Here is a 12,022-nt window from a genome sequence, read left to right as displayed (position 1 = left end):
CCATCCTGGCTAACATGGTGAAACCCCGTCTCTACTAAAAAACCAAAAAAATTAGCTGGGCGTGGTGGCGGGGGCCTGTAGTCAAAGCTATTCGGGAGGCGGAGGCAGGAAAATGGCATGAACCTGGGAGGCGGAGCTTGCAGTGAGCCAAGATTGCGCCACTGCACTCCAGCCTGGGCAACAGAGCAAGACTCGTCTCAAAAAAAGAAAAAAAAAAAAAAAGAAACGTGTGGAACCAATACTTACACAGCGCTGCCAGGAAACTGTCCTGTTATCTGACTTACAGGATTCCTGAGTCATAAGTGGTAAAGTCACTTCCTAACAACCAGGGACCTTGGCATATTTGGAGACTCTCAAAAAGAAAAAAATTCACCCCAATTTATAGGTACTACAGGTGAAATTTGGTAGAGAATGTATTGGGCTCAGTTTCCTGACGTTAGGGTAGAAGAACAAATAGAGTTTTAAAAAATCCAATCCAAGATTCCTTATGAAAACTTATAGACAGAAATCAATTCTGTAACCTTAGTAGTTGTTTGATAATATAAGGCTCTAGGTTTTCAGACTAAACTTGAGTTCTTTGTTTAATTAACATTCTTGCTGCACCTAAATATGTGGACCAATCCTAATGAGGCCAGACTTTATTTTGATCAAGAATATATTCTGAAAATTATTTATGGTCACATGTGGGGAGACTATAAAAAAAACTCATCCGAAACTTGCAAATAAGACAAAAATACTGGTACATCTTTAAAATATCTACGTAGAGACTGTCTAACGGAATGTACTTAGTTCATCTCATTATTTTCTATTAATGAAGTCATAAACTTAGGTTGCTTCTTAACCTGACTAGATTTTTGTCCAGTAAAGATGCAAACAAGGAAGTACCACTGAGAGAGTGGCTTGAGTAGTTGGAGAATCATCTGTTTCACAGGTCTTCTTGTTCCCCACTTACATTCTAGAAATGGATAAAATCATCTCAAACTGATGCTAAGCTGCAGTCTAATGGGGCTCTAAGCTTTCCGGTTTCAAAGCCCAGAAAGTAGTTTAAATGACCTCTTCTTATTTTAAATAGGCTAAAATAAATAGCATTCCTATTTGTGCTAACAAAACCTGCTATTCAGAGGGGGAGAAAAAACGCTATTAACTTAAAAGAATGGCTTGCCAAATGTTTGTCATTTATGATGAATAACTTCACTGATGGATGAACTACACAGATCTCCATAATAATTTCCAGGAAGAAAAGATACACACACACAAACACATGCAAACACACACACAGACACACACACATATATATACACACCCCATTATGTACTAAGAGTACTTATGAAAGAGTAGAATCAAATCTATAGAATATCAATGTGCTTTACAAGGGAATATCATTTAATAGCAAACATTTTAAAGTTCGATAGGGATAAATGAATGAAAATAAGGACAATGAAACATATCTGACAAAGTTCTAATAAAAACAGCACTGTATATACTAACATACATTATGATTTGACCTTCACCACATGTATAGTAGGTACCTCCCTATTAACAAATGAGAAAATAATCTCAGAATTTGTTAACAGAACAATTACCAACTTGATAAGTAGAGCAAGGACTCAAACCCATGTCTGCGCCTGGCCAGAAATGGTACAGTGGCTCATGCCTATAATCCCAGCACTTTGAGAGGCGAAGGTAGGAAGATTGCTTGAAGCCAGGAGTTTGAGAACAGTCTGGGGAATACAGCAAGACCTCATCTCTACAAAATAAATAAATAAATAATAATAATAAAATAAATTTAAAAAAAATTAGACAGGCACAGTGCCACGTTCCCGTAGCACCAGCTACTCGGGCAGGTGAGGTGGGAGAATTGCTTGTGTTCAGGAGTAAAAGGCAGCAATGAGCTGTGATGGTGCCACTGCACTCCAGCTCAGGTGACAGAACGAGAGCTTATCTTAAAAATAATAATATCCCATTACTGAATGTGTGTGTCTTAATGTATATATGTACATATGTTGAGTATGGAAAAGAAAGTCTGGAAGAATACACCAAACTAAAAGCAGTAGTAATCTCAGGAACGAAAGGGGGGAGAAAGAAGACTTTCCATTTCTGTATACTTCAATACTTTTAGAATTTAATTGTGTGAATAGAAAATGTTATAAACTTTACAGTGAGAGATGGGTTCAAACACTGACTATGTGATTTGGGGCAAGTCACTTAACTTCTCTTGGATTCCTTATAAATTGAAAAAACTTATCCAAATTAGAAGAGATAACATATACAACACTGCTAGCACAGTGCTTCCCCTAGTCCCCTATGTAAAAGCAGGCAATTAAAATTAAGAACTGGTGATAATAAGAAATGTGATAGGAATTTAGAGAAGGAAAAGATCACAGATTAAAGTAGTTATAGAAAATTCAAAGAAGCTGGGACTTGAACTGAGCTTAAAAAAAGGTAGAGTATTAATAACAGGAAGTTTGGGGAAAAGGCTTACCAAAATAAATGAAATAATAAGAACAAATACACAGGGAGGACAATGAGATGTACAAACATGTGGCCCAGTGCCTGATACAAAGTATATGCTTAATAAATATCTGTTAAAGAAAATGAAAAGAGGTACAGGTTAGGAAATACAAAAAAATAAGGCTGCTTAGGTAGAAAAGGGCCATATTTTAGAGATTTCGGAAATCAAAAGAGAGATTAGATTTAATGCAGTTGCCAATGCAACGCTTCTAGAGCTGGAGTTACCTGGCAAAGCCACATTTTAGGAATATATGGTCTGGCAGCAGTAAGCCAGACTGACAGGATATAGACTAATTAGTCAGTTATAATGAATAATTAAGGCATATACATAGACACATGTTATATATAACATACATCACAGAGATAACAATACATCATTACAGACTGTAGATGAGATGGGCAACTGAGCAAAGGTGGCAGCTAATTAGAGGGAAAGAATTTTAAAATATTGATATGATACCAAACTGCCCTAGTAATTATGATTAGCATTTATAGTTAAAAACGAATACACACATAAATAAACAAATTTTGAACTACTTCTCAACAGAGTAAGAGTCAATTTCCTACATGCAAACTTACCTGATCCTCTTGAAACAAAACGCCTTTCTGAGCATTTATTCGCTTAAACAGATCCCCTCCCTCACAGTAATCCATCACTATGTAGAGAGAACCATTTTCTACAAAATACAAACATTACAGTCCACTTTTAAAAACGTATATTAAGAGCATGGCTAAATTAGAGGTACTTAAAGGCTTATTAAAAAGATCTGCTAAACAAAGAACAGGACCATACTCTTAAGATATTAGGGCACAAAGTCAAGACATACTGGTCACAAAGATTATATAATGACTTGGGTTAACAGAAAACTCCATCATTAATGATTTCTGTTAAAAATACACCATTTTATTGAATAGTGCTATTCACATTGACCTAAACATCTCTGAATATATTAAAAAATGCAGATATACTTGATTTCATTCAATAAATGCAATTTCTTAAATGTCACATATAAAATCATGTTTTTCCACCAATATATCATATCAGAGATGGTTTATCTTTGTTTTCCAACTGGCCACTAATTATCTGCTTTGTTTTATCCACTTTAATCACTTACTTATTAAACAAATACAATAATAAATGTTGTGATAAACTCTAAGGATTCAATAGTGTATAGGACATAATAGGACACAGTTTCCACCCTCTTGGAGCTTTCTTTAATTTTATGCACTTTTTAAATAATTGTATATGATTTGTGAACAAACATGAAGATAGGCACTGCCCTATCCACCTTTATGTCTCAGTCCACAGAGAAGGGGACTTCTATGTTTCTTCCTATGGATAGAAAGGACTAGAAGAACACTTCTTTTAATTTAGGCTTTTTTTTTTTTTTTTCCAGAAAAAGAGTCTCACTATTTTGCCCATGCTGACCTTGAGCTCCTGGGCTCAAGTGAACCTCTCGCCTCAGCCTCCCCAACAGCTGGGACTACAAGCCCATGCTACTGTGTCCAGCTTAGAAGAACACTTCAATCATCCTTTCCATGCCTTACTTCTCAAGTAAGAAAGAGTGGCCAATATCACTTTTAACATTTTCTGAATCACTACATAGCACTGAGACTATCACAACTCAAAGAACAGTTTTCCTAGTTCTCACTTCTTTTACTGTCTGTGTTATGGCCTTATTTCCAGTAGTAATTTTTTTTTTTTTTCTTTTGAGACAGGGTCCAGGCTAGAGTGCAATGGCACAATCGTGGCTAACTGTAGCCTTGACCTCCCGGGCTCTAACAATCCTCCCACCTTAGCCTCTAGAGTAGCTGGAACCACAGGCATGCACCACCACACCTGGCTAATTTTTTAAATTTTTGTTCAGATGGGGTCTCCCTATGTTTCCCAGGCTGGTCTCAAATTCCTGGGCTCAAGAGATCCTTCCACCTCAGCCTCCCAAAATTGTTGAAATTACAGTTGTGAGCCACTGCACCCAGCCTCTAGAAGTATTTATTTCTCATACTCTGTGGTGACATTTTTCATTTTTGTCACTCGTGGTGCACATATCTTCTTTTGATTTACTGTTTGTAATGTGCCACTGGGATAAGAATCTATATGATAAAGCTAATTAAGAATCTGAATGACTTTCTATGGTTGACCTGGAAAGATCATCCAAATATACATGTGAGAAATTACAATGTGAAAAAAACTCCTGAAAACTGTATAATTCACTATTTATAAAACATATATATAGATGTTATAATGTATGTAGCATAAGAAAAAGCAAAAAATTACATATAGTATGCTATCATTTATGTTTGTCATGAGCATGTATTCTTCTAAAACTAAGAGAAATAATAAAGTCTTATTTTTAAAATATGCCACCCCTTTTGAATCATACAGATGTTTCTATGTGAAGCAGTCAATACAAATTCAAAATATCTGCTGGAATATTTGCTCAAAACCTTTTAACTTGAAACATTAAAATTTTGTTAACAACAATGAAAAAAAGAAACTAAAAGATAGATACCAGGAGAAAGATAAGAGAAAATTCAAGGTCCTCAAAAGGAAGAGTTGGTTAATATTGTACTTTTTCACATGAAATATAAATCTTCATTTCACTGCCAGCATAAAAAATACAGTACCTTATGACATAATGTATCAATTGAATCACATTTTTATAAAAGTAGAACATACTTTTATAGTAGACACTGAGTTCATCTGGGAACATAGTAACTTTAGCTCTAATTCAGACTCTGAAACTGGTATGTAATATGTCCCCGAGTCATTTCAATTATCTTCTACTTTCAACCTAGATTATCTGTTTTTTAGTTTATAGAAATTTGTAATAATGAGAATATTTGGATAGGACTTCAATAAACCACTTTGACCTGCCTTTAGAGAAGCATTGACTTATCTTAATACCTGCATTATTAAATATAATGCATATAGTTCCAAAACAGTATTATAGCTATAATATTTTAAGAACTTGAGAAAACTTTCACTATTGTAATAGTGAGGTATAGAGGAACATACTGAGTGAGAATACTTTGTAAAGATCAGAACATTTTCTCAGTGGCAGTGGTGGCAGCACTTACAGGAAGTTCAGTTCTAAAATACGTAAATTACTGTTCTTGCTCTGTCCAAATTCTTGCACTTACTGCATTGCTTCTTTTAAAGAAATCACTAGTAACAGCTAGTATTAAATTATACAGGCATAGTTGAGAGGCTGAGGCACGAGAATCAGTTGAACCTGGGAGGCAGAGGTTGAAGTAAGCTGAGATCATGTCCCTAAACTCCAGCCTGGGCCACTGAGCAAGACTCTGTCTCAATTAAAAAATAAAATAAAATAAATTATGCAGGCATGATATCAGTATTGTCACTGAATCAAGCTGATATTCACATGCGTATGTTTTTAAGCGAAAATGATATCTTTTTCCTAAGAATGTATTCACAAAAAGATTTATTAATGTCTTAGGATTTTTTAACTCTCTCGCATAATTTATCTGACCTTCAAATGATTCTCTATACTGGACAATATTTGGATGCTTCATGTTTGCCAATACTGCGACTTCTCTCCTTGATTCTTCTCGTTCTTTACTGGACATCTTAAATGGGAGGAGAAAAGAAAATAGTAAATGAAACCATTAATAAACAACCTAAAAGTCCATCAATAGGCGAGTGGTTAAAATATAATAGTATTAATACAGTTCAATCAACAAAATACAGCAAGAAGTTAAAAAGAATGAGTTGAATCTGAAAGTAGAAACATTTTAAGATGTCCAAACTAGATTAGGTTACAGAACAGCAAGTACATTTTTCTAAACACATAAATATAAGCACATATCATAGAAAAAATCTGAAAGAATATATATAGGCTATTCTGATATTAGTGGGAATAAAGGAATCTTTTGCTTTTGGTTATCAATTACCCTTTTTTTTTTTTTTTTAAAGAAAATCTCTAGCAATGAGCTCTAATGTAACCAAACTATTACTCATGAAACCAAACTAAAAATATACTTACTCTTGAGATGTTAATTTCCTTGATAACATACTGTCTGCCATCTTCTGTAGATTTAACAAGAATGGCTTTTCCAAATGAACCTTCTCCAATCTTCTGTAGTCTAACATACTTCTCCATGATTCTTTTTCTAAGGCATCTTTACAGATATGCTAGACATTTAAAAAACTAACAAAAAAGATAAAGCATTTATAACATGAGAGATAAAACATTATAACAATTTCAATGTTTAATTCAAAATCTAATTCTTTAGTGATTTGCTAACATTTTAAAAAAGGATATTTAATATATTTACTAAAAGTTACACTTTATATACTGTACTAGTACAACCTAATTACACCTAAAAAGAGAAAAGAAAAAACAAACGGTGATATTTCAACTTTATAAGAAGGCTTTGGAAAGCCAAATACTGCATATACTTAACGTATAGAGAGAAAGGCAAACGTACATGAATTAATTAGTAGCATTACTTTATTTTCTTCAAAAAGAATGAAAGCCTAATAATACACTATTTCTTGAAGTTGTTTAACCAATCCCCTTTTATTCAACATTCATTTAAAATGTTTGCTATTATAGAACAATTTCAGATAGTTTTTGTACACATATTTTATTGTGTTTATGGTAAGGATTTCCTTAGGATAAATTCTGAATTCAAAGAATATGCCCATGTTACAGTATGGCTTTCAAACATATTAAGTGTCTTAACAGAAATGTCTACTAATATATATTCAGCCAGTAATGCCTGCTACTAGGTACCCTTATTAACACTGGTTATTACTATTTTTTGTATTCAGGGAGATGTTTACTGTAACGTCATTTATAATAACAAAACACTGATTATTATTTATTAAAATCTTTGAGCAGCAATAACGGGTAATAGTTAAAGAACACTAAAACTTTTAGAGTCAGAGAGCTTAGGTTTAAATCTTAGTTTTATCACTTCGTTATGTAAACTTATGTAAGTTACTTATCTTTATGTGCTCAGTTTGGTCATATGTAAAATGTGAATAACCATAGTACATATTTACAGAACTGGTAGAAGAATTAGTTAATTTAAGAATGTACTGAAAACAGCACTTGGCACATGTGAGCACTGTGTCACTATTTGTTATTGTTGTTACTCCTTACATCTAATGGGGAAAACGGTGTTTCATTTTTAATTTCTTTTGCTTACCAGTAAATTTGAAAAACTCTTCCACATTTATTGAACATTTTTTTCTTTTTCTTTCTTTCTTTTTTTTAAGACAGAGTCTTACTCTGTCACCCAGGCTGGAGTGCAGTGGCGTCATCTCGGCTCACTGCAACCTCTGCCTTCCAGGTTCCAGTGATTCTAGGATTACAGGTGTGTGCCACCACATCCAGCTAATTTTTGTATTTTTAGTAGAGACGGGGTTTCGCCATGTTGGCCAGGCTGGTCTTGAACTCCTGACCTGATCTGCCCACCTCGGCCTCCCAAAGTGCTGGGATTAGAGGTGTGAGCCACAATGCCTGGCCACATTTATTGAACATTTCTATTTTCTTCTCTTTTGAACTATTTATCCATGTTCTTTAATCATTTTATATTGGGTTAGTCTTTAATTTGTAAAAACTCCTTATGTGATGAAGCTCTTATCTGTCATAAATGATTTTCCCTTATATCCTATTTGCCTTTAGTTAAATATAAGATATTATTTTGATATAAACAAATGTATTAATCTTTTCTTTATATTTCTACTTTCAGTATCATACTTAGGCCCTTACCATACCAAAATAATCTATTAAGGTCATTAGTATCTTTAGGAATAGTAATTTAAAGAGAGTGGTAGTTTCAGGAGAAGCCAGAATACAATAAGCTAGGTAGTGAAAGCTGAAAAAAGTGTGAGAAAGAGTCATTTGTGTGTGGTACAATAACGTGTACCACCTACTGGCAATATCACCCTTATTGTAGACATACATGAATTTACTATGCTAATCTGAAACTAATAAACATTTAATTCACCTAGCTTGCTCTTTTTTATTTCCATTCATAGCAGACTTCCAATGTGTGATTCCTTTCTAGGAGAAAATAAGCTTGTCGTGAAACTCTTTTTAAATTTCTGTGGCAGTTTACCATATTTCTCATTGTAAATTTAAAAATCCCATGTTCTCATCTCATCCATCAATGCTAAATTTGTTTTTATTTTGCCTCTAAAAAATGATTCAATCTCCTTAAATGACAAACATCATATTCTGTGCCTGCAAGACCAGACCACAGGCCAGAACTCAGCCTGTGGTAGCACTGATGAGATAATTATGCCTCATGAAATTTTGTGAGAAAGAGCCTTTCTCTACCTTAGAAAACAAGAATGCCTTTAGCAATTTTAAGAGAAACAAGAAAAAAACCACTATTATAGCATTTTAGCATCAGTGAGTTAAAGAATAGTTGTTCCAAATACATTTTCAAGTCCGAGTTGTGTTAACTGGCACAATATAATGGCTCTCTGGGCACCAGCCACAATTTAATGATTTCTCCAGAACATGAATGTTTAATATATTACATTACTATGCTACTTAGGAAAAAAATCAAGATAAACTCATCTTAGTAATCTAAATTTCATAAATTAAATTAAATAATAGCCATATAATGAGATTATTTCACAACCACCATTATTCTGTGATTTTTTGCCAAGTGAGGGAAAACAAAATTAGTCAATTTGGCCATTCCTTAAAATTTAGTTGCCAATTCCTTTCTAGGGACCACACTAACAAGATGGAAGCTCCAAAAGTCCCTAGTGTTGCATTCTACTGCCAACAACATTACTGAACATTGTGGTTCTAACTCTATGAAGAAGACCTACTGATCCTGTTAGTGAAGAAAGATGACTCTAATTGCCATCAAATATGTCAAATGCAGGCACTTTTCTAAACAACAAAAGACTTGTGGTAGATGACTTTCAGGAAAACAGACAAACTCTCCTTTCTTTGTAATGTCAGTGTACATTAAAGGAAGTAAAAGGGAAAGCATGAAAAAATAGATTTCTTTCAGCATCTTACAATATATTTAACTGAGCTACTTCCTAGTTGTGAGACTTCTCAACTGAATTATAATTCCATAAAATTTTTCATACCAAATGAAATAGAAGACAGTAACACATTGTACTATAGCCTTCCACAAAATCATAACTTATAACTGAAGGAACATAAGAATCCTGTTGACTTCAGTATTGTAACAAACTCATATTAATGTTTGCCTTTTCTACCACTCAGTCTCCAACATCACATTACAACCACAATACCAACTTTACTCACTCTATAGTGTTCTTAAGGTCTCTAATAATTACATCAATTCAATCTCTATAATACATATCTGATCTTGAAGATAAGCAACAAGGAAAAAATCAGAGATTTTTTTGACATTTGAGCTTTCCAAAGAGTTATGTCATATAATAAAGCAATGAATTCAGAATCAAGAGACAAGACGAGCTACATAATCAAAAACTAACCATCTGCCTTTTTGTGGACTTCAGTTTCTTTATCTAGAAACATGAAAGATTTAAATGTAAGGCCATTTTATAGACCTTGCCAACTCGACTAGTCTATGACTCAAGGAGAAGAAAATTAAAAAGTCAGAAAATAGGAAATGTCAACACTGTTTAGAATTATACTCTTCGCCTCAAACAGTAAGAGTGATGGGGAAAGCCATTCCATCAAAAAATTAAAAGAAGTCTTACTAATTTCTTTAGCCTAATTCTTTAAAAAGTAAAAATAAATAAACTGCAATCTACAGTTAAGCATACTAGATTGACCATACATATCTACCTCTACTACTTCTCCGAACCTAACGAACATGACTTTAAAGGAATTACCAAAAAGGCAGAACAGAAGAGAAAGCAACAGCAATACAGTTCTGGAAACTGGCAAACACAAAAGAACACGCAGCAACTGACTTAGGAGGCTAGAGAAAAGCTGTACCTTAAGCCAGCAGCGGGAAATAATTCAGAAACAAGTCAATTCCTACCACAAACTAGCTCAATAATTGGAAGTACTGGGGCGTCTAAGAGTGAGGATAATATTAGGACTCAAACAGGATAGTTAAGAGCTTGTGTAAAAAGTGTCAGACAGTTGGCCTCCTCTACCTCTCCCAGTCAGATAAGTACTCCTCTTCCATCTTGAAAGAAGACCACAGATATCTCTAGATTGGGTATACCAGGCACAACTAAGAATGCAAATACCATCTATGATCTAGGAGATTAAGTGAAAGTCTACATAATAAACAGTGAGACTCTCTTTCAACCAAGATGGTGTCCTTAGTATCAGATCACCCCACCTTCAAAAATAATTTAAAACTTGAATAAAATATATAAAGAAACAGCAATGCATTGAGGGGCTATAATCACTGAAAGGTGGGAACATACTAGTGGGTTCTACATTCATCTCATCCTTTTCCCTGAAGAGAGTCTCCAAACTGTGCTACAGTACAATGGACCTCAAGTACAAAGCAGCAGTCTTGCTGAGGAGAGAAAGCAGTCAGAGTTCAGGGCTACCAGAATCCTGGAGAAGACGAGAAAGAATAGAAGGAGTCCAAAAATCTACAGTAAGTTCTGCTCCTGTTTTTCTGTTCTTAAGCTGTGCCTACATGGAGGAGGACTTAAACAGTCTCATCCTAACAAAGCCTAAAAGCAAACATGGATAAAACCAAAGTTATTCATTAATACTTCATCAGACTGCCAAAACAAAACTAACAATGTTTACAAGATACATGTTTCAGAGCCTCTAAGACTTTTCATTCACAATGTCTAGTATCTCATCAAAAAATAATGATGCACATTTATTTTAAAAAAACAGACATAGACTCGCAAATGACTTAAATATGAAGTTACCAATAGAGGACTTGAAAGTAACCATGATTAATGAATATGTCTAAGAAAATAAGATAAAAAGATGGATAAAACAGATTTATTTAAAAGATGGAGAATTTCAACAAAGAATTAAAATTTATTTAATTTTTAATTTTTTATCTTTTTTGAGACGGAGTCTCGCACGGTCGCCCAGGCTGGAGTGCAGTGGTGTGTTCTCTGCTCACTGCAAGCTCCGCCTCCCGGGTTCACGCCATTCTCCTGCCTCAGCCTTCCGGGTAGCTGGGACTTCAGGCGCCCGTCACCACACCTGGCTAATTTTTTTGTATTTTTGGTAAAGACCGGGTTTCCCTGTGTTAGCCAGGATGGTCACGATCTTCTGACCTCGTGATCCGCCCGCCTCAGCCTCTCAAAGCGCTGGGATGACAGACGTAAGCCACCACGCCCAGCCTTAAAATTTATTTTTAAAAAGCGGACATTCTAAAACCAAAATATAAAATATCTGAAATTAAGAACTCATTCATGGATTTGTGGCAGACAGGACACAGCAGAAGGCAGGATTAGTAACCTATAAAATGAACCAACAGAAAATACTCAACAAAAAAACTGACAGAAAAATATTAAAAAACAACAACACCACACCGGGATGGCGGGGGTGGTGGTGGAGAAAGAAATATATAGGAAGACTCAATA

At 34.6% G+C, this 12,022-nt stretch overlaps 1 protein-coding gene across 13 annotated transcripts in view; it reads right to left on the bottom strand.

Annotated features, from left to right (window-relative positions):
* NEK1 (NIMA related kinase 1) overlaps nucleotides 1–12,022 on the bottom strand; it is a 212,397-nt gene that overhangs the window by 196,104 nt on the left and 4,271 nt on the right. For 12 of the 13 annotated variants that reach the window (XR_004182615.1, XR_004182614.1, XR_004182613.1 and 9 more), the window contains 3 exons: nucleotides 6,519–6,683; nucleotides 6,006–6,102; nucleotides 3,091–3,188 (listed from right to left, as the gene is read on the bottom strand). Coding sequence is in view for 7 of the 13 variants with exons in the window: in XM_031664176.1 (XP_031520036.1) it covers nucleotides 3,091–3,188; nucleotides 6,006–6,102; nucleotides 6,519–6,635 (312 nt within the window). In the remaining 6 variants the exon portion in view is untranslated. Of the gene's footprint in view, nucleotides 1–3,090; nucleotides 3,189–6,005; nucleotides 6,103–6,518; nucleotides 6,684–12,022 lie in introns of those variants that run through there. The other variant, XM_021938936.2, reaches the window with a different exon arrangement.

The sequence above is a fragment of the Papio anubis genome, chromosome 3 (assembly GCF_008728515.1).
Source record: "Papio anubis isolate 15944 chromosome 3, Panubis1.0, whole genome shotgun sequence".
In the NCBI taxonomy this organism is placed as follows: domain Eukaryota; kingdom Metazoa; phylum Chordata; class Mammalia; order Primates; family Cercopithecidae; genus Papio; species Papio anubis.
Note: the sequence above shows the minus strand (reverse complement) of the source record. Positions and strands in the feature narration are given on the sequence as shown.